The following is a 21,843-nucleotide window of genomic DNA, read 5'->3' on the forward strand; positions in this document are numbered from 1 at the left end:
TCAAAGAAGGTGCGGACATCCCGACGAGTTCTCGCGGGAGTTGGGCGCCGCTGCGGCCGGTGTCTCGGAGTCTTCCCGAGGCGTTCTCGCGACAGATGTCAGGCGGGGACGGGGGAGGGCGGGGCACAGGCTCCGAGCCTCCCACACCCGGGACCTCGCCCTGTTCTCCGAGTTCGGGCCGACGGGGCGGAGGGACACGCCAGGTGAGGAGGCAGCGCGTGCAGGTGGGCGTACGGCCTCGCGGCGTTCCGGGTGGCGTTGCGTAGGGGACGTTTGGGGGGATCTGGAGGGCCCTAGTCCCTGCTCTCCACGCCCTGCCTTCAAGGCTGCAGACGGTACCGTTCCCTCGTTAGATGTAAGCACGTCCAAACCGAGTGGCTTCCCAAAGCTGCGGCTTTCTGGACAACTCCCGTCCCGGGATGGACTGAAACCGAATCTTAGGTGCCGTCCTGCGAGTTTGTCTGGTTAATGCGCCCCAGGTGATTTCCTGTACATCTAGATGTGCGAATCCGCGGTCTGAAGTGGAGGCTCGCCGCCCTCACTCTACATGACAACAGCCTGGGAGATGCTGACAATAAAGATGAAGGACCCAGCCCTAGGAACTCCGAGGTGGTCCTTGGCATTTTAAAAAGGTCTTCAGGGAATTGAAATGTGCAGACGGGATTGAGAACCCTTGCACTGCAAAGGCCCAAATGTAAGAGCAAGATGACCTGGTGCCGGGTAAGGTTCTCTCCCACCGTGACAGAAGACTGGAGAGGGCAGCCTCGAGCACAGCGATGGCTGTCACTATGAAGCCAGCCCAAACACTGGCCTAAATTCTTCATCCTGCGAGGTAGGTATCCCCCTTTTACAGGTAAGAAACTGGGACTCAGAGAATAAGTGACTGGCCCACGTGGAATCTGGATTTGCATTCGCGTCTGTGGTTCCAGAGTTCACATGAGGAAGTCCGGTGGCAAGGACTGAGAAGAGGAGGCAGAGACAGCGTGTGTGTGTGTGTGTGTGTGTGTGTGTGTGTATGCATGCATGTATGTGTGTGTATGTGTATGCAGGCGTGCACACGGCTGGTCTCTCAGCCTGTACTAGTTCCTAGGACCTTCCACTGCTTCACACAGATTGGCATATAGCTGCTGCCTCAAGCTCCCACATGTCCCATCTCCTCAGCCACTCCCGCAGTTCCCTGGAAACCAACCTTCCTGCAACCCAGCTATAAAGGGTTATGCTTTAGCAGCAGACGGGACTTCGAGGACACCATCCTCCTGTCCCTTATTGTTTGGGGCCGAGCTAGTTGGTAAAACAGACTTTGTCACCCCTGGTCAAGTGATGCAGCCAAGTAATGCGAGCTGATTGCCTCGCGTGTGGATGAAAACCGGGGGAGGCTCAGCTTGGAGCGTTCGGCTTTGCCCCTCACGCAACAGTAGCTGTGTAAGAGGGAGGCACAATCAGGCCCAACCCGAGTGCCACCTTCCCTGAACAGGAGATTCTGAATGTGAGTCTCTCCCCACACCACAAATTTGGTTGTAAAGTTTTACGTTAGACTTCATTTGTCAAGATTTGTTAGGTGAGGTGGAGGCACAGCCTCTGTCCCTGGAATTCTCAGGAGGCAGGCATGGCAGTAAGACCCACGTGCCGGTGACACTCCCTCAACTTCACTTCTGAGCCTTGTGTGGGTCCGTCCTCAGCTCAGCCCAGCTGTCCCAGGACGTCTTTCATTTCCAGGTGTGCCGCATATGGGAGTAGGCCACACATGCTGCCTGACCCATTTCCTCACCTGGAGAATTAGCATGGCGACTCGGGGAGCACGCCACACAAATGTCAGCTTTCTCACTGCTGGCTGCGTGACTGCAGAGCAACCCTTACCCTCTCTGTGCCTGTTCTCATTTTAAAAGGGGAGTAATACTCCCTGCCTGTGAGGCGCTCAGAACAAGGGCTGGAAGCTGGCTATTTTTACTTGCTGCTCTTATTTTGTGTAACTGAATGCCCCGGACCCCAGCTGATGAATGTCTTCTCCCACAGGCCCATCTGTCATAAGTCCTGTGCCTCGGGCCTCCTCCAGGCCCATGTCTGCGTGGCAGCATTAGACCCTGGGAGGCCTAGGTTGAGGCAAACTGTGCAAGTCGTTAGCCAAATTCCTACGATGCTTTGAGTCTGTTTCCCCACCCGCAGGGTGGGATGACAAGAGAAGCCACCTCCAGGGCGCATGTGGGCACTCTGCAGTTGCTCCCATCCTGCAAATCCCAAGGGGGTCGTCTGCCTGGAGAACAGGAACAGGGATCTGGGGGATGAGGCCAAAGAGTCCCCCAGGCTGGCAGGTGACAGGCAGCAGGCTGAGCTGCTGTTCCACATGCTGGTCATGGGACCGAGGTGGCCAGACGATGAAGTTGGGCAGAGGGCAGTGGGCATCCTGACTGCACTAGGGAGCAATGGGACCCCTCAGAGCCCAGCTGCCACACTTGGAGAACACACCCCGTGCTGTGGCAGAAGTCCTCAGTGCACACCCCAGACAGGACACTGAAACCACCTTTATTAGGCCGAGAGTGGCCATGAATACGAACTGCTACTGGGACTGAGAGCATTGCATGGCGTGGGTGTCAGGCAGGAAGTGAGTGTGGCCTCCGACCCTGCAAGGGCATGGCCCTGGGACACCATCCTGGGAGAATCAGTCCACTCAGGCTCCCCAGGTGCATCTGCAGCCCACCTAGGGACCAAGGTGACCTATCCCCGTCTGGATGTCCATCCAGGGAGGGGATGGAGAAGAGAACAAACATGGTACATGGTGTCCTCTGAGCCCCCAGCACCCTCTACCCTACCTCCAACCTGCCCTCTGCATCCTGTCTGGTCCCAAACCCTCCCGAGGAGTCCTCAGAGGAAACAGCCTCCCCAGGGAGGGTCCGGGAAGTAAGCCTGACCCCAAATGGACCGTGGGGCCAGGAAGCACGCATATAAATATATAGGCTGTGTGTATGTTACAGAAACGTATCTGCGTATGTATATATGTACATGCACACTCGCGGGCGGGAGGGCAGGCCGGCCGCTGTGCCCAGGACGGGGTTTCCCAGCCGGCCCAGGGTCGCTGAGGGCTGTCACTTGAAGTCGAGAGTCCAGGTGTTAGGGATGTAGAGGGACTGGGTCTGGCGGGCACGGCGAGGGGTGGTGTTGAGAGCGTCCACGCTCTTGCGGCTGGAGCTCACCACGTCCCCCACGAATCTCAAGCAGTCGCTGCAGACGTCCTTCAGGTTGCAGCCCTGGGCGTAGATATGCGGGAACTCCTCCTCCACTGTAGACCCCTGGAGCTCCTGCAAGGACCTGGGGTGAGAGAGGACTGTCAGCGAGGTCACTGTCCCCGCATCAGCTGAGTCCTGGGCTCTGATTGCCACTTCTGGTTCCCATGTCACTACTCAGCCCCCAGGCTCTCCCAGCTATTTGCGGCTCAAAAAAACTGCATGGGATCTCTGTTTCCTGGGGGTGTCCCAGCCAAGGAGGCCGCCCCCCACCCCAACTCCTGTCAACGCCCCACCCCGGCTCCTGCGTCCTGGCAGTGCCTGTCCACCATACAATGCCAGCAAAGAGCAAAGGCACGCACTGGAAGACGTCTCTTCTCTGTGTCGGCGTGGTTTTGGCAGTTGACGCCTTCGGAGGACTCTCAAAGCCCAGCGTGTAGACGGGGATGTGTGCAAACTTCTTAGAAGGCGTCTTCATCTACAACAGGGGGAGATGTGGACAAGTCACCCCCACAGAGACAGTCCAGACACACGCGCCCCTGCGGACCAGCTGCCAGCTCTGGGCCTGTGTGGTGGCAGAGCAGGCCTCAAGGTCACCATTTGCCCTCCGCAGGCTCTCTGGGCGTGTGAAGGCTCGTGCCTCCTTCCACACACACCCACATCTGCTCACCGACACAGGCACCTCTTAGAGTAGGTACTGCGCCTTCTTAGAGCACACAGGAGCTGGCATCAAGCCTGCGTGCAATAAACAGGCTGAGGAGGGGAAGTCTGTCCGCTGCCAAGGGGCAGGATATAGAGTAAGGGTGATGAAAATCCCTCTTCACCAGATTCTTGTTTCTGGGCTGAGGTGTAATGGGGTGACACACTTCTAAATGTCATCCATTTACCTCAGTACACACGTGTGTACACAGACACCCTGAACTGCTATAAAGAAACTCCAAAAATACTCAAGAAAGTTGTAGTGTCAGAAGGTAGGACTATTAGAGGAGAACTGAAGAGTTTCTTGCCACCGTCCTACTAATGGGGAGTGTTTTTTTAAAAAGGGGTGTCGGCCAACTACAAGGGTCATTAAAAACTACATCGTCTCAGAACCTGTAGGAATGGATTCTGCCTGGAGGGAGGAGATGAAAGGTGGCTAGTGAGGGTGGGATCATCTGACGGAGATGGCAGAGGCCCGTCCCACCTTGCCCCCACCACTCCTGGATAAGCCAAGCCAGGCAGCACGACACCTGACACTCCTGGGGGCCTTGCTCAGACCCCAGAAGATCCTCACCTTTGTGCTACAGGAAGTGCAGATCGCTCTGGAAGGGAAAAAGGAAAGGCAGCGTCAGCTCTGAAGAGGCCACGAAGATACAGCCGCTCCTGGCCCCCAAGTCCACCCCAGCACCCCAGCCCAGCCAGCCGGTCCTTGTCTTCTGCTTGGGCCCCGCTTGCTTCAGTGTTTTACTTCCATTTTACTTCCCAATCTTGATTTTCTTTTTACTTAGCTCTACATCCAAAATGCTTCTGGCCCCTTCGCTCTTTTTCAGAGTAGCTCACCCTCCACACTTGTGTGTGCGACATTTCTCACCACAGAAGCACCATCTGAGCCACAGGGGCCTCAATCGAGATGCTCAGTTTTAAGCCGTAATTAACTTTTTTTCATTCCCCACACAGGACTTCAAAAGTAAATACTGTCTTGTAAAAAATCTGAACATTAGAGAGAATTGTAACTTAGACCAAGGAATCCTTTCCTCTAAAGCCCTGTCCTCAGAGCTGACCCCTACTAGCAATAGTCTTCATATAATAGCTCCTGATATAAGCATGTAATAAGAAAAATACACGTTTCAGATAAAAATATGCACAAAGGGCTCTTCTCCGCATTAGTACAAATTGTCCAAATTCATTTTGTAAAACAAGGGGCCGTGTTCTCTTGCATGGATGTCCCATAATTAATTTGCCATCAACAAGTCTCTGGGTTACTTTTATTTCATTGCGGTCAGGGAACCTACTTTCTATGACTCAAGTCCTTTTACATTTGTGAGACTTGTTTTATGACCCAGAATGTGTATTTTGGTGAATGTTCCAGGTGCACGTGAGAATGCATTCTGCTGCGGTGGGTGGAGTGCTGTGCAAATGTCAGATCAGGATGGTTGACAGTGTGGTTCAAATCTTCTATGTCCTTAGTTTTTTTCAGTTTACAAGCTTATCAATTGTTAAGAAGGATATGAAAATCTCTAATCATAATTGGGGATTTATCCATTTTTTCCTTGCAGGCCTATCAGTTTCTGCTCCATGTATTCTGAGTCTCTGTTGTTAGATGTGTAATATTTAGGTTTGTTATTTCCTCCCTTCATCATTATGAAATAAACTCCTTTATCATTGCTAATATCCTTTACAAGCTACTTTGTATGATATTAATATATGGACTCTAGCTTTCTTAAGACTAATATTGGCATGCTATATCTTTATCCTCCTTTTGACTAATTGGTGTCTTTAAAGTATGTGTCTTGAAAAAAAGATAAAATATATGAATAATCAAATGGCAATAGCTACATATCTATCAACAATTACTTTAAATGTAAATGGATTAAATGCCCAATCAAAAGAGAAGGTGGCCGGGCAATTGGATAGCTCAGTTGGTTAGAGCGTGAGCTCTGAACAACAGGGTTGCCAGTTCAATTCCCACATAGGCCAGTGAGCTGCGCCTTCCACAACTAGATTGAAGACAACCAGCTGCCACTGAGCTTCCAGAGGGGCGGCCAGATGGCTCAATTGGTTAGAGTGAGCTCTCAACAAGGTTACTGGGCTGCGCCCCCTGCAACTAAAGATTGAAAATGGCAACTGGACTTGGGAGCTGAGCTGCGCCCTCCACAACTAGATTGAAGGACAACTACTTGGAGCTGACGGGCCCTGGAGAAACACACTGTTCTCCAATATTCCCCAATTTAAAAAAAAAAGAGAGAAGATGGCTGAATGGATAAGAAAACAAGACCCTTACATATGCTGCCTATAAGAGACACTTCAGCTTGAAAGACACACACAGATGGAAAGTAAAGGGATGGGAAAAAGATACTTCATGAAAATGGAAATGGAAGAAAAAAAAAGAGCTGGGGCAGCAATACTTATACCAGACAAAACAGACTTTAAAACAAAGGCTATAACAGGAGACAAAGGAAGACCCAGTAATCCCACTTCTGGGTATTTATGCAAAGAAACTCAAAACGCTACTTTGAGGGGACATGTGCATCCCCTCATTGCAGCATTGTTTACATTGCTTACAATTGTTTACATTGTTTACAGTGGCCAAGATGTGGAGGCAGCCTGGGTGTCCAGCGATAAATGAATGGATAAAGAGTAGGTGGTACATATATACAATGGAATATTGCTTTGGCCATGGAGGGGAATGGGTTTTTGCCATCTGCGGTGGCAAAATGAGTGGACCTGGAGGGTATTGTGCTGAGTGGAGTGTCAGACAGAGAAAAGACAGATGTAATGTGATTTATATGTGAAATATAAAGAACAAAACAAACAAAACAGAAACAGACTCATACATACAGAGAACATTTTGATGGTTTCCTGATGGGAGGAGGGTTGGGGGTGTGGGTGAAAAGGGGGAAGGGATTACTAAGTACAAGTAGGTTGTTACACAGTAGTCATGGGGACGTAGGGTAAAGCATAAGGAATATAGTCAATAATATTGTAATAACTATGTATGGTGTCAGATGGGTGCTAGATTTATTGGGGTAATAGATGGAGTGGTTGGGGGGCAGGGTGGTAAAGGGGAAGGGATTAAGAAGTACAAATTGGTATTACAAAATAATCATGGGGATGTAAAGCATAGGGAATATACTCAATGATATATGGTAATAACTATATATAGTGCCAGGTGGGTACTAGACTAGTCAGGGGGATCACTTCTTAAATTATACAAATGTCTAACCACTATGCTGCACACCTGAAATTAATATAAAATAACACTGAATGTCGACTGTAATTAAAAAATTAATAAGGGGGGGAAGGTGAAGGGGAATAAGAAGTCCAAATTTCCAGGCATAAAACAAATAAGTCATGGGGATGTAATGTACAGCATGGGGAATATAGTCAATAATATTGTGATAGCCTGGTATAGTGTCAGATGGTTGCTGGACTTATGGTGATCACTTCTTTAGGTATATAAATGTTGAACAACTATGGTGTACCCCTTAAATTCATGTAATATTATATGTTAACTATATTTTAATAAAACTCTTTAGAAAAATAAAGTACATGTCTTATAGGCAACAGATCATCTTGCTTTCTTTGATCAATCTGGGAAACTCTGCCTTTCAATTAGGTTGTTTAGATCATTTATAATTAATGTGATCATTGACATAGTGGGGTTTAAGTCTATCATCTTGCTCTTTGTTTTCTTTTTTCTCAATTTGTTCTTGGTTCCCTTTTCTGCCTTGTGTATTGAGTATTTTTTGTGATTCCATTTTATCTTTGTTGACATAAGCTATTCCTGTTTTGTTATTTTAGTGGTTGCTTTTGGCCTTATAGTATATGTCTTTAGCTTATCACGTAATATTTCACCACTCCATGTGGAGTATAAGAAACTTACAATTGCATACTTCTGATTTCTGCCCTCCCTGGTGCTATGATACTTTTTACTTATAGATATAAGCCCCACAGTACAGTGCTATTATTTTTTTTTTGCATGCCTGGTAATCTTTGGATGCCAGACACTGAATTTTACCTTGTTGGGTGCTGGATATTGGTTTACCTTTTAAAGTGTTGTAAGACAATAAGCATATATTTATCTAAGTAGTTGCTACTTCTATTGCTGTTTATCCTTTGTGTGGATTCAGATTTCCATCCGGTATCATTTTCTTTCTACATGAAGGACCTCACTTAACTGTCTTTTTAGTGTGGGTCTGTTGGTGAAGAATTCTTTTGGCTTTTCTATTTCTGGAAATGTCTTTTGCCTTTGTTTTTGAAACATATTCTTGCTGGGTACAGAATTCTAAATTGACGGTATTTTTCTTCTTTCAGTACTTGAAAGACGTTGTTCCAGTGTCATCTTGCTTGTATTGTTTTGACGAGAAGTCTGTAGATATAGATATCTTTGTGTTTCCTCTACACATATTGTGTCTTTGTTTGCTGGCTGAATTGAAGACTTTCTCTTTATCATTGGTTTTGATCAATTGAATTAATATGTGCCTTGGTGTGATTTTATTCATGTTTCTTGTACTTGGGATTCATTGAGTTTCTACTGGGTTTATATTTTTCATCAAATTTGGAAAACATTTTAGCCACCATTATTTCTTCAAATACTTTTTCTGTCTTCCACTTCTCCTTTGGGGACTTTAAATACACCTACACCAGGTTTCTTGATGTTATCCCGTAGCTCACTGACACCTTTGTCATTTTTAAAATTCTTTTTTTCTCTCAGTGTTTGAATACAGTGGTACCTCGGTTTTCGAACGTCTCTGTTGACGAACATTTCAGTTTACAAACACCGTAAAATTTTATGGATCTATGGTATCATTAGGTAGTAAAATTCATGCTAAATTTGCAGCTTTAGGGGTTGATTTTAAAGGTCTGGAACAGATTAATCTATTAATGTATTACTTTCTATGGGGAAACCGTGCCTCAGTTTTCAAACATTTCAGAACTTGAACGGTCTTCCGGAACGGATCACGTTAGAAAACCGAGGTACCACTGTAGTTTCTATTGCTGTCTTCTGAATGTCTAACCTGCCATTAATCTCATCCAGTGTAAATTTCATCTCAAACATTTAGTTTTCAAATCCAGGTTTTATTTGTGTCTTCTTTATATCTACCATGTTTCTAACTTTCTGAACATAGGATATGCAGTTCAAAACTTTTAATGCCCTTATTTGCTCATTCTAACATCTGTGCAAGTTCTGAGTGGTTTTGAGTGATTTTTTTCCTCATCGTGGGTCATGCTTTCCTGCTTGACATGCCTCATAAACTTTGATTAAATGTCAGGTGTTTTACCTTGATGGGTACGGGATACTTTTTATTCCTATTCTGGGATGCTTGGGAATAGTTTGGTCCTTTCAGATCTTGTTATTTTGAAATTCGTTAGGTCTGGAGCAATGCGCAGCCTAGGTACTATTCCCCACTAGTGAGGCAAGACCCTCCTGTGTGTTCCACTCAGTGGCCCATAAACTACATTTCCACCATGGCTGCTGGGAGCAGACACTATTCCTAGTACTCTTCCTTTAAACCTTTAGGAGAGGGCCAGCAAACTTCTGTAAAGGGTAATGTAGTAAATGTTTTAGGTGAGGCTAAATGAATAATGAATAAACAAATGGATGTGGCTATGTCCCAATAAGACTTTATTTGCTAAAGAGGCAGTGTGCCACATCTGGCCCATGGGCTGGAATCTGTGAGTCTCTGCTGCAGGAAGATTCTTTGCCAGCCTTCAGTAATTTCTTTGCATGTGTGTGCTGACCAGCACTCTGCTACATACTCAAGGGGGACCTTCTGCCTTCTGCACGTCTGAGGCTCCTCTCTGCAAGTCTGCACTGGGTGTTCTAGCTGCCTTGGTCGCCCTGAGTTCTCAGCTCTACCTCCTCCGCTCAAGGAGCTGAGCAAGCTCTGACTCATGACCTAGAAACTCCAGGCCATTGAGGTGATCATAGGGCTCACCCCATCTTCTTCCTGTTTGTCACCTGATATCCAATGTCTCGAATACCATTGTTTCATATTTTTTGCTTTTTTTTTTTCATTCTTGTTTCTTGGTTGTTTCAGCTAGAAGGCAGCTTTTTATTTCCTTGGCTGAAAGTGGGAGCCCATTAGCGATTTAAATTAAATTAAAAATAAACTTCCTTTGTGGCACCATCCATGCTGCACGATAGGACATCCCCACGATGACAGGAAGTGCTGCTGGACAGTGCTGACCTAGAGGTTTCTTACTTCATCTTTCCCATGTTAATTCATAGCCAAGGTACTTACAGAAGACTCACCTTTTACAAAAGAGACAGCTGGGTGGCCAGGAGAACAGCGAGAACTTGGTTCGGCAGCAGCAGCAAATCTGTAAGAAAAGGCCTTGTCAGAGCCCAATATTGTCTAAAATTCACTGGGTCCAGTCCCCTCCTCGCCTGCCCCCCAGGCAGGGCTCCTGCCTGGTGAGGGGACAGTGCAGGGTCCGGGCTGCCTCACCTTCCCCTTCTTCAAGCTGCTGAAGAGCTCCTTGTTCTGCTGGAACCTCTCCATCTCAGCCTTCACCAGCACACGGCGCACATCCATCACTTCCTCCACAGTCAGAGCAAGGCTCTCTACGGGGTGGCTGAACTCCTAAGGGCAGGAGGGTCCAGGGCATGGTGCTCACTCGGGCCCTCAGGCATCAGGCCTTCTAGGAGAACTCTCCACAAGTTCTTCTCTTCCCTGAGGACCCTGACATCTTCCTGGCCTCAGTCTGCCCAAGCCCAGCACTTTCCTAAAGCCCCCTGGTCTTCAGCTCACCCGTTCCTAGGAGCTGTACGAGCTCCCATCACTTCTCTGATGGGGTCCTGCTGCAGGCTCGGTTCTGGTGCCCTGGCACCCTGCCAGCCTTCCGGCCTCTCCCAGCCCCTCAGCCACATTGCTCATGCGACCCTTCAGCTCATCCGTGTTTGTTTACAGTGCTCCCCAGACTGACGAATGTGCCGCCCACCTTGCTCCCCACATGCACACACAGCCGATCAAAACCAAACAGAGTCCCCAGGCCCACCTACCCTCTTCTTAGCATCTCCTCCCTGGCAACTGAAGGTCCTGGGGCTCTCCAGCACCTGCTTCCCTCAGTACTTGCCATTTGGGGCTCTGAGTATGCCCACCTGCAGGTGGCATGTGTCCCACTCATCATAACCGCCCACCACTTTGGCCATCATGGTGAGTACAAGTTATGTCCCCCTGATCTTAGCCGAGAACTTGGTCTCTCAAAGCCTCGGCTCCTCTTCTGTCAGGTGGGGTTGTTTTCAGCTCCACTGAGATAACGTGTAAAGCCCTGAGCTCAATGCCTAGCCCCAGACTAAAAATGTTAGCAACCAAGATGAGGCAGTGTGAGGGCACCACCAAGATAGGAGTTGGAGACTGAATTTTGTTTCAGATTTTCAGTGGATTATGGTTAGGATTGATGAATACCTGCTACTCTGTGGTATCAGGACAGCTCTCCACTCTGACCTGAAGTACCAGGTCCTCTGGCTTCTGATTTCTATTTCCAGTAGCTTGATGCTCCTATTGATATTGAGCAATCCCCCTCTAAACCTTACAAGTGTCACAGTAATAGGAAACTTGGCCAAGAGCTCCCCTAGCAGGTACAGAGACCAGCAACCTGCTTCCCAGATTGGGCCATGAGGGTGTGCTGGGGCGGGTGGCGATGAAGTCACTGAGGTTTACTGACCTCAAAGAAAGCACTCTCAAGATCTGAGTTGAAAACCACTTTGGGACTTATTGTAAAGTATGTCCCCAATTCCTCAACATCCCTCCCTTCAAGAAGTGGTCCCCAGAGAATGGACTTATTGACTCACTTTTAACGTACAGATTAAGGTGGAAATGACAAGGTGGCACGTTTGAGACTTGGTCATAAAGACACAGTGGCTTCTGCCTGGCTGTCTCTTGGAGCACGTGCTCTGGGGGACCTGCCGCCATGTTGTAAGGACACTCAAGTGGCCTGTGGGAGGGTTCACATGGGGAGAAACGGAGGCCTCCTGCCTGCAGCCTGTGAGGAGCCACCGTGGGACGTGCTCCTGCAGCCCCAGCTGAGCCTTCAGAAGAGACGGCAGCCCCGGCTGACACTCTAGCTGCAACCTCTCGAGAGGCTGTGAGCCAGACCACCCAGCTGAGCCACTTCTGGCTTCCTAACCCTCAGAAACTATGTGAGATAATAAAGGTTTGTTGTTTAAAGCTGAATTTGGGGGTAATTTTTCATCTAGCAATAGATAACAAATACAGAACTCAAAGGGGAAAACATTACCTTTAGTAGGGGAATAGTGACAGTTACACTACCTTGCATTTATATGTGACACTTTTCAAAGCATTCTAACATCTGTTCTCATTTGAGCCTCTTGATAAAACTTGAAGGATATGAGGATAAAAACCACACCACTGACCTCCCACATGCAAGCAAGGTGTCTAGTGGCTATCATCCCATTTCATCAAATCATACACCAAGGCTGAGGTCCAAGTGGGGGCCTCAAAACATCAGCGAGTGTTAGCTCTTCACAATTACCAGTCACACAGAATTTCACAGCTGATGAACCTGAGGTGCAGGGAGGGCAAGCAGCAGCCGAGGCCGCGACCCCGTAACGTGCTCTCCTGTCACATCACAAAGACTTCAAGGCACAGGGTGCCAGGTTTCTCATCAGAGCTGGGACTAAGAACTTTAGATACAGGCTGTCCCTCCAGCAAGGTCCTTCTCTTCTGGGGCCACCAGTGCCCAGAAGGCCCAGAAGGTGGCAGCAAACAGCAAAGACCAACCTCCCTGGCGCTGGCGGGGGGGGGGGGGGGGGGGGGGGGGGGGAGCCACACCCATTTTAGGCTCAGGATGGAGCCTTGTCCTGGGGAGGGATGCTACAGCCACCCTGGACGGCAACACCACCCTCACTCACCAGCCACAGGTGATTGGTGTCAGGGACCGCAGAGGCCTCTAGCCTGTCCTTGGCTGTGCCCAGGTCACTGGGTCGGGAGGAGCTGGGGTCAGGCTGGGACTGGACACTCACAGAGAAGGAACCTGGAGGAAGAGTATGGAGGCCCTGTCAGGACAACTGGGCACAATTCAGGTGTGAGAGGGTGGTACCCTAGGGACGAGGGAGATGGCCTGCCAGGCAGCAGGAGACGGTGAGGTAGTTTCATGGTGGGTGGGGGTGGGGAGGTTATCAAGCAAAGGTCAACTAGAGAGCATGTCACCCACATTAGGGGCCCATGCAGTGTGGTAGGGCCCAGGAACCCCTGAAGGAGTCTGAGCCCCATGAATGAGCCAATGTTGGGAGTCCCATGATGTAGCCACAGTGCTGGCCAAACAAAGCAGACAGCACTGGCCATGTGGGACCTCCCTGCTCTGTTGGTCCCACCCACTGCATTTCACACTGGGGGCCCAAAAGGGCGGAGAGGAAGAGTAGCAGAAGGCAGACTCGCCTCCACCATGGGGTCTCTGAGTCTTGATGAAAGTTTGGGGGGACAGTGACGTATGGAACTGGCCCTCTTCACAATAGGAAGTTGTAACTACCAAATGGGACCGTCCTGAAAGTGGCTACATGCCAAGGTGACCTTGAGGACAGAGAAGGGGGCCTGGCCATGTCTCGAGGGCTGAGAACCCATGTCCTCTTGGCACTTCGTGGAGCACAGCCCTTACGATGCAGGACTAACTGCACAGTCAGTACAACTGAACTGTCCTCTGCTGACTGACAGGAAGCAGGAGGCTCCTGAGGAACTGAGCTAACACGTCAGGTTCTGGAGTGCTGTCTGCTGCACAGTCCATCTACATTGTGGACACGTTTCCACTGACAGGAAAACAACCTGCAAGCTAGAAGGCTCTGTCAATCAGCTACCTATCCATCTGTCCATCCATCCATCCGTCACCCACCCTCCCACTGTCATCTGTCCACCTAGCCAGCTTTCTTTCTATATACTACCAGTACATGAATAGTAATTATCTCTAGGATATAGGATCATGGGAATTTTAAAGTTTTAAAAAAATGTTTTACAATAAATATGGATTACTAATTTAAAAAAGAAGTTTTTAAGTTAAAAAAGTGCAGAGTGCCTGCTTGAGGTGATGAAGGCCATATGGGACTGAATGTTAAACACCCTTCTTGCAAGAAGAGCTCCCTGTACCTCTGGGTGCTGCCTGCTCAGGAAGGTGAGACCCAGGCCAGGGACACAGTGCCAGAGGACAGCGTTGAGGGACAGGGGGTGAGAGACAGCACTTGCCCTGCTCCTGGGTGCTTGGTTTGCAGGTGTGCACGGTGCCCACGTGGGCCCAAGATGGCTCCAAGCCTCCTGGGGGCTGAGTGGCCAGCTGCAGCCCAGAAGCCACTTCATTCCGGAGCTGGACAAGGTCGTGCTCTGAGAAAGAGCGGTCTCGCTTCAGTGTCACCTCCCCACATGGAGACTCTTCCTCCTGCGGACACACCAGACCCAGCCCTACCCTAACCACTGTGCCCACCAGCACCGCCTGCCCACCCCCGACTAAAGCATAGGACACAGGATGCTGTGGGGGCCACTGAGGCCACGGGGCTGCACTCTACCCACTGCCCAGCTTAACTGTCCTCTGGACAGTGGGAGGCAAGTGCCCCCCAAACCAAAGCCTTCCCTGTGGCCTCCACAAGGGACTGGAGAGGACAGGTCTGGTGTCAGGTGGGGCCCACTGAGATGGCCACCATCCCTGGTCTTCCTGGCAGAGAGCAGCGAGGACAGGATGGGGAGCCACGCTGGGATATGCTGGCTTGTCGCATCAACCAGGCAGCTGCTCAGCCTCCCGGCCCCGAGATGATGGAGCACTTCCGTCTCAGCCCTTTGTATGCTTATGGGACGGGGTAGCTCTGAGCCCCCGAAGGGTCCCTGAGCCCCTCCATGCTTGCTCCTAGGGCAGAGCCAGCCCCACAGCAGGACACCAGCTTCAAAGAAGGGCACTGGCAGCAGCCCTGAGCAGTGGATGTCCCACACAGCTGGACGCTGCACCTGGGTTTACTCAACCCTTTCTCACTTCCTTGTTCCCCTACCCACCGTCTCTTCTCAGGAACCTGTGGGCTCTGACCTCAGACGTGTTCATCTCCTCCATCTCTGCCAAGGTGGGTGCCTTGAGCAGGACTCGGGGCCGTGGGCGTTGGGTGCTGCCCCCCGCATCGGTAGTGGACAGGTTGATGCAGGAGGTGGACTTGAGGTCCCCAGAGCAGGCGTTGAGGATGCACGGCAGAGAGCCAAACCCTGGGGGAGGCAGGGAGGTGAGGGAGAGGGGGAGATGAGGGGAGTGAGAAGGGAGGGGAGGCATGGAGTGGGGGGTGACCCTGGCTCACCCCCCACAGGACGCAGCCTGCGCTCCTGCTTGACCTCCTCCAGCATCCTCTCGTGCAGGGTCCTCGGCCTCTGGGGTGGTGGGCGGAGCCTTCTCTCCGAGACCTGCAAGGGGTGTGGCAGCTCACGGTAGGAGGGGCGGGGCCCTGGCATAGGCACGCCAGGGGAACCCCGTCTGAGGCCTGAGGCGTCTGGGACACTCAGGCAGGCCCGCCAGGGGCAGACAGGAGTCTGAGAGCTGCTGGGTGGGCCCCAGTCCCAGGAACAACACTCTCACATCGCTCAGGAAAGGGGGCGGGGCAGAGCAAGCACCTGCTTCAGGGGAGGCCGGGAGCGGATGAAGTCCAGGATGAGTTCGTGGGCATCCTTCTTCACCCTGGGAGGGATGTCCCCATCCACCTGTGGGGAGGGTGGGGAGGCAGCCATTGCCTGCGTGCCCTCGAGGGAGTCTGCCATTGCGGCCTGGTCCCTGCACCCCTCCCTTTGGGCTCCAGGGCCTAGCACCGCACTAACTTCCCATCTCCATTCTTCATGTGGAAATGTGGTCAGTGGCACCTCCTCAGGGCCATCACAGTGTCGAGGGAACAGCACATTTAAAGTCCTTGGAGAGACCCAGGGCTGCGTGGCCTAAGGCTCTGGTCCTCCAGAACCCTGCACTTCCCCTCCCTGCCCTCTACACAATGTGTCCCCTACAGGAGTGGGGCCACGTGTAGGGGACACACTGTGAGAGAACAGCACACAGGGCAGGGCCTCAGGAGCCAGGGGCGGCATGGGTGTGCACGCGGGTGGGCGCGGCCCTCACCATGACCTTGCGCAGCTTGTAGTTCCTGGCGCGAATGTCCTGCATGAGCATCTCGAAGGGCGTGAGCTGGAACTCCGTGGGCAGTGGGTTGAACTCCTGCTCCTGCACCTTCTTGAGCTTCACTCCATGGCGGAGCTCCCGCATGAGCTGGACCCAGAGTCGGGCCTGGGCCCCGAGAGGATGAGAACGGCCCTCAGCCACGGCAGGGTTCCCAGGGCCCTCCAGGCACAGATCCTCCGTGTCCCGGGGCCGGGGGGCTGCGTCTTACCCAGTCCGTGTGCCCCAGGTTGTCAAGCTCCGCCAGGGGCCGCTCTGCCTGTGGCTCGTCCTCCCGAAGCTTCTGCAGCATCTAGTTAGTTAGTCCAGGAGAAGGTGGCATCTAGTTAGTTAGTCCAGGAGAAGGTGGCATAATGGCAGCCAAGGCACATGGGTATACTGCCTGCCCGTCCACCTGGGACATTTCCTTATCACATGGGACACTCTTCCACCAGCTCAGAAGGGACAAGTGGGTATTTTGGCCAAAGGTTTGGGGCTCAGAAAGATACCTGGAGCAACTAAACCATCAGCCTTGGAACTACATGGCACACTCAGTGTGCCATCAGGTATGTGGCAGCTTCTCCTGGACAAGGGGAGGGGTTCCAGCACAGCACCCACCCAGAACCTTCTCTCACCTGGTCCACATACCCCAGGGAGGCGCTGAGCCCTCCACAGGTGGCAGAGGCAGGCCTGGCAGCCCTGTCCTCCCTAATCTGTGAAGCATTTTCCTTCAGATCCAGCTCACAGGGCGCTACGTCAGGAATGCCTGTCGTAGCCCGTTCGCCTGCGCCACACGCACCCACCCTCTGAGAACACCCACGGCCGCTTTTCCACACATGATCCCCGTGGGAGTCTTACATTTATCTATCTGCTTCTTTAATTGTTGCCTGGACTATTGGCTCCATGAGTCCAGAACCACATTTTCTGTTTTTGTTTTTCCCTCACCATGGTATTCCTCCTCATAGCACAGTGTAGCACACGCTAGGTCTCAAATGTTGGTTGAATGAATAAAGAGCTGGATGGGGGTTATGGATGGATGGGTGCAGGAATGGGTGGATGAATGGATGGATGGTGTGGGGGGTGGGGGATGGCTGGGTGGGGGATGGATGGATGACGGATGGGGGGATGGGCGGGTGAGTGGGTGAGTTACTCAGCAAGTCCTGAGAAAATCACAAGTACGTATTTTATGAAGAGGGGAAAATGCCACCATCGTAGTAAAGGGTATCAGGGATTGTTAGGTAACTGTTCTATGCTGAGAATTTGGGAAAAGCTTCTAGATCCTCTGTCTTCATTGTCCAGTATCTTGGCAACAGCCATGGCCTCTGTTGTCACCAACTCCCCCACCCGGAGAAGCATCTGCCCTTAAGCACACAGACCCCACCCCCAACTGAGACAGAACCGGTTTCCCTGGCTTTAGCCCCAAGCCACTTGCCAAACTCTAGAAAACCCTGCCAAGTCTCTGAGAAGCACAAAGTGTGTGATTCTAAAAACAGACCTGTGTGTGACCCGGTGGTTCATGAAGGGTGTGTCCTGCATCCTTCCTGGACTACCTACATTTGTCCCTGAGCAGGCTGTCTCTGCCCCAAATGCTCGCCTCGCGGTGTCCCACCGAGACCCTCCACCACCAATTCTCTGAACTTCTCCTGGGCCAACTGCCTCAAGTCTAGAGCTGTTGGCTCTTGCTAAAGAAAGAGCTGCCAGCGTCTGGGTCAGGGAACAAGTGACTTCAGGGCAAGACCGATAAAAGCATTAGGACCGCCCACTAATTACAGCATTGGAAAGACATTCCCAAGATGCCAAGGAGCCGTGGGAAGCCAAGAAGGGGAGGGGACCAAGGAATTACCCACCCTTGGGCAATGGATTGGGCTGCAGGTGAGAGCCAGAGCGGTTCTGACTCTCTGCGCTGGGTCCCAGGCCCCATCAGGCAGGATGATCCTGAGAGTCTCCTCAAGCCCAGAGGGCCAGGGAAGTGGGCCAGATAGCTTCTTCGTTAGACGGAGAGACATAGCCACTGAAAAGGGTCAGGGCGGAATCAGGGACCAGTTCTGCCGCCTAAGCGCGAGAGGGGAGCAAATTCCTCAAGTTCTCCAGTCTCCACTTTCTCACCTGTGCTGATGGGAGGCAGGGGTCCCTGTGCCGAGACCCCCCATTTCAAGGACTGAAGCTGACCTCCCATTTCAAGGACTGACCCCCTACTTTCAAGGGAGAAGCTGGGAGAGTGGAGGGGAAGACTGTCAGTCCCTAACTCTGGGCCCATGTAGGGGCAGAACAGCCCTGGGGAGCTCTGCCCTGGACTAGCTCTGTGACTTGGGGTGAGGGACGAGGCCTCTCAGAGCCTCCAATTCCTCATCTGATAACCACGGGGGTGGGGGTGAGGGTGGAGAGCAACGTGGAACTGTCACAGGCAGGGCAAATGCCTCTCACTGAACTGCCCCGGCTCAGAGCTCCAAGCACACGGAGCACCTCTGTGTGGGTCCTGGTGGCAGGAAGTGGCTGCCCTTAGCCTCCTATTTTCAGAAGAAAGCAGCACCTGGAGAGGTTGGTGGAGGCAGGAGGCACAACCCCCTCTGCGGATGTACACGTGGGGCTCAGGGAGGTTAAGAAGTAACTTAGCGGCAACAGGAGGGGGTCAGAGGCCAGTTTCTTAGCATCTGTGAGCCTCAGCTCCCCCCTTGCAAAACTGGTAAGAAGGTGTGAGGGTTAACACATACAAAGGCACGTAGGACAGCGCCGGCACAGAAGGCAGTGAGCTATTCAGACCCTGCGCTGCAGATTTCCGCTCTTGTTGGACCAACAGCGACCCACCCACGGAGCGGGAACAGAGGGGGCCATGCCCTGCTGACCTCGGAACCCCCCAGGAAGGTACCGCTTTGGCCTCTCCCCACCTCCTCCTGTGACCACCTGGGCACCCGGCCCCCTCTCCGAGCTCCGCCCCGTCCCACGCCTCACCTCCTTGGCCTCGCGGACCCTGGCGAGGAAGGCCCGCAGCTCCAGCGTCTCCACGAACAGCGCGCGGCACACGGCCTGGTAGTGGGCCTGTGCGCCCCGGGGGTCGGTCAGGCGCGCCGCGCACAGACGCATGGCCTGCGCGAAGGTGCGCACGGCGCGGGGGCCGCCCTCGGCCTCCTCCTCCTCCTCCGGGCCCCCGTAGCCCTCGTCCGCGACCCCACAGCCGCTGTCGTCGCAGTCGTTGTTGGCCATGAGGTCGATGAGCCGCTCCAGCTGTGGGCTGAGCTCCCGCTCCTCGCTCTCGGCCAGCCCCCAGTCCAGCGCGCGGTAGATGGCGAAACCCAGCGACTGCACCACCTGCAGGGCAGGGGCCTCGTCAGTCACAGGGGCGACAGACCAACAGCCGGCTGGGCCTGAATTACAGGCTTCTAACAGTGCGCTGGTAGTGACCAGCTGTCGTCCAGAGGCGGTGTACCAGGGGACAACTAGCACATGGCACAGAATGACTAGGATGCTCCCCAAACAGTGAAAGAGTCTGGCCACTTTTTATAAACAAACGCATTTACCACCTGACTGCAACTCCTCTTCCGGGTATTTAACCCTGAGAAAGAAAAACATGCGTCCACACAAGAGCTGTCCTGGAATGTCCAAATGCCTTCCCCTGGTGGATGACATACAGATGTGGCCCATCCTTACAGCAGAAAACGATGTAGCTGTACAAAGGAGGGAACCACTGCACGGTTGTCCACATGAGAGAGTGATGGGAGCCAGCCCCACGTTTCCACGCGGCGTGGTTCCCTCACACCGGACTCTAGGAACTTTAACCTACAGCCACCCGAAGGAGGTCAGTGGTTCTGAGCTGGGGTGGAGATTGGGGATCAGAAGAGCACAGGAACTTTTGGGGTGATGGAAGAGGTCCGTGTCCTTGATTGTGGTGAAATGGTACACATATTTGTCAGAACTCATCAAACTCGAGTGTAAAGTATGCCCCAATAAATTTGACTACAAAACACAGAGATAACTTAATTAAATATTAGCTTTTAATGTAACATAAGACTGTTTTGTAAATCAGAGGAGAAATACTAGCTTATTCAATAAATTAGCTATACATGATAAAGTTTGGCACTTGAATTCACAAAAATTGACATCTCCTCGCTTAAATATTTTAAACTGCATGTAAATTTCAAGGTGTGTAAATTTAACCTGAAAAAGAAAAACCTAAAGACTACTGGTACGAGTGGGGGGAGGGCGGAAGGTGGAGCTTCTCCGGAAGCAGGCGCTGCGATGGTTGGCACCACGTGCCACGTGCCCAGGGCTCAGAGCACTGTTCTGTTTGCTTCACGCAGGCTTGAAATTCTCCATACTAAGTTTCTTTTGGTGCATTAGCACATTAAAAATCTGTGCGTCTTGCAGGCGAGAGACCTCTCCACTCAGCATTGCTCAATGTGACTGGGCAGCGCAGCGCATTTTCATGGACTACCATTCACATCTCGGGGAGCAGTGTTCTGTGGAGCACGTGCACCCGCCCCCTCCTGCTCCCTGCTCACTGTGGGCTCTGCTCGGACAGGAAGCACCCTGTGGGGTACAGTTTGAAGCTGGCCACGCGCAGCTCAACACACAGGGATAACAGGAACCACAGGCTGCTGCTTCTAGTTGCCGTAGCCTTGTTTGTGTGTTTTAAATGGCCCCCGTGTTTTCCCTTTATGACAGTGATACCAAAGGTACACAGAAAAGGACGACAGCTCTTAAGACAGGCATGATGCTGAGCTCTCTGACACTTAACCCTGAAACAACGCACGAGATAACCTCACATGTCACAGGTAGAGGACAGAGGCACAGATGTCATGTCACTTGACCGCAGCGAGCAACCAGCCAAACTAGACTTGAGACTCAGGCCTGTCCATGGCTGTGTGGGAGGCTGCTTCAGGCAGGAGGGGCCATGCCCTCACTAGCCACGCCCTTCCACTCGCTCCATCCACCTGGCCCTTCCTTTCATTCTGGCGTTCCCACGCCCGGGAGCCCAGGCCAACCAGCCTGAGAAGAGCTGGAGGAGGACACGTGGTGAGAGCCAGCATCGGGTAGGGGACAGGGCATGAGAACAGACCTCTGTCCTGCAGAAATGCCTTAGAAAACACCCTGAAATTAGAGGGGACCTGGGGGGTCAGCTGGGCTCAGGGGGACCAGTGGAAACAGCAAGGCTACAGCCTGAAGCCAACAAAGCCCAGCCCATCCTTGGCGGCTGTGATGTCTGTTTTAGGTAAGCGAGGTCACATACCCAGCTGGGAGTCACACCCTGGAATCATGAGTCAGAGGGCAGAGGTCAAGGCCTAAAGGCTGGTGACACCTTACCTATAAGGGCAGGGCCCTGGCCAGCCTGGGTGGAGCCCCCAGGGCAGGGGGTTGGAGAGCACCCTGGTGCCCCTCAGGACTACTGGGCAGCAAAATGGACTCCCATCAAGTCCTTCTCCGCCCAGAAGTAGGTGCCAGGAAGGAAACGGTGATGGAAGCAAATGTCACATCTGCTGAATCTGCCCCACACGCCATGCTGACCCTTGGTGGTTCTGACCTGGTCTATCAATGGAGACCACTCTGCCACATGGGGCAGGACAGACAGAGGAGTGAAACAGGAAAGCCCCCAACTCCAGCGCAGCGTGCTGACCCACCCGTGCCTTTGCCTCCCGCCCACTCTGGCCTTAGCTAGCACCTCCCCAGGGAAAGGGTTACCTGCAATGCAGCCTCCATTCTGAGAGCTGCTCCCTGAGAGCTCCTCTGTGCCCCACGCTGGGTGCTTGTTTCCCAAAAGGAAAAATCCGGGCAGCCAGCCAGAGTCTCCAGACCTCCAGCCTATGGGAACCGG

General features: G+C 52.1%; 1 protein-coding gene across 2 annotated transcripts in view; it reads right to left on the bottom strand.

The window, feature by feature from the left end:
- Positions 1–2,506: 2,506 nt before the first annotated feature.
- SPIRE2 (spire type actin nucleation factor 2) overlaps positions 2,507–21,843 on the bottom strand; it is a 31,254-nt gene continuing 11,917 nt past the window's right edge. The window contains exons 3-15 of one of the 2 annotated variants that reach the window (XM_033127221.1): positions 18,987–19,343; positions 16,270–16,350; positions 16,002–16,166; positions 15,512–15,598; positions 15,202–15,304; positions 14,943–15,112; positions 14,117–14,306; positions 12,796–12,917; positions 10,370–10,504; positions 10,174–10,241; positions 4,492–4,519; positions 3,581–3,696; positions 2,507–3,303 (exon numbers count right to left, since the gene is read on the bottom strand). In XM_033127221.1, coding sequence (XP_032983112.1) covers positions 3,081–3,303; positions 3,581–3,696; positions 4,492–4,519; positions 10,174–10,241; positions 10,370–10,504; positions 12,796–12,917; positions 14,117–14,306; positions 14,943–15,112; positions 15,202–15,304; positions 15,512–15,598; positions 16,002–16,166; positions 16,270–16,350; positions 18,987–19,343 — 1,845 coding nt within the window. In that variant the 3' untranslated portion in view covers positions 2,507–3,080. Of the gene's footprint in view, positions 3,304–3,530; positions 3,697–4,491; positions 4,520–10,173; positions 10,242–10,369; positions 10,505–12,795; positions 12,918–14,116; positions 14,307–14,942; positions 15,113–15,201; positions 15,305–15,511; positions 15,599–16,001; positions 16,167–16,269; positions 16,351–18,986; positions 19,344–21,843 lie in introns of both variants that reach the window. The other variant, XM_033127220.1, reaches the window with a different exon arrangement.

The sequence above is a fragment of the Rhinolophus ferrumequinum genome, chromosome 15, assembly GCF_004115265.2.
Source record: "Rhinolophus ferrumequinum isolate MPI-CBG mRhiFer1 chromosome 15, mRhiFer1_v1.p, whole genome shotgun sequence".
Classification (NCBI taxonomy): domain Eukaryota; kingdom Metazoa; phylum Chordata; class Mammalia; order Chiroptera; family Rhinolophidae; genus Rhinolophus; species Rhinolophus ferrumequinum.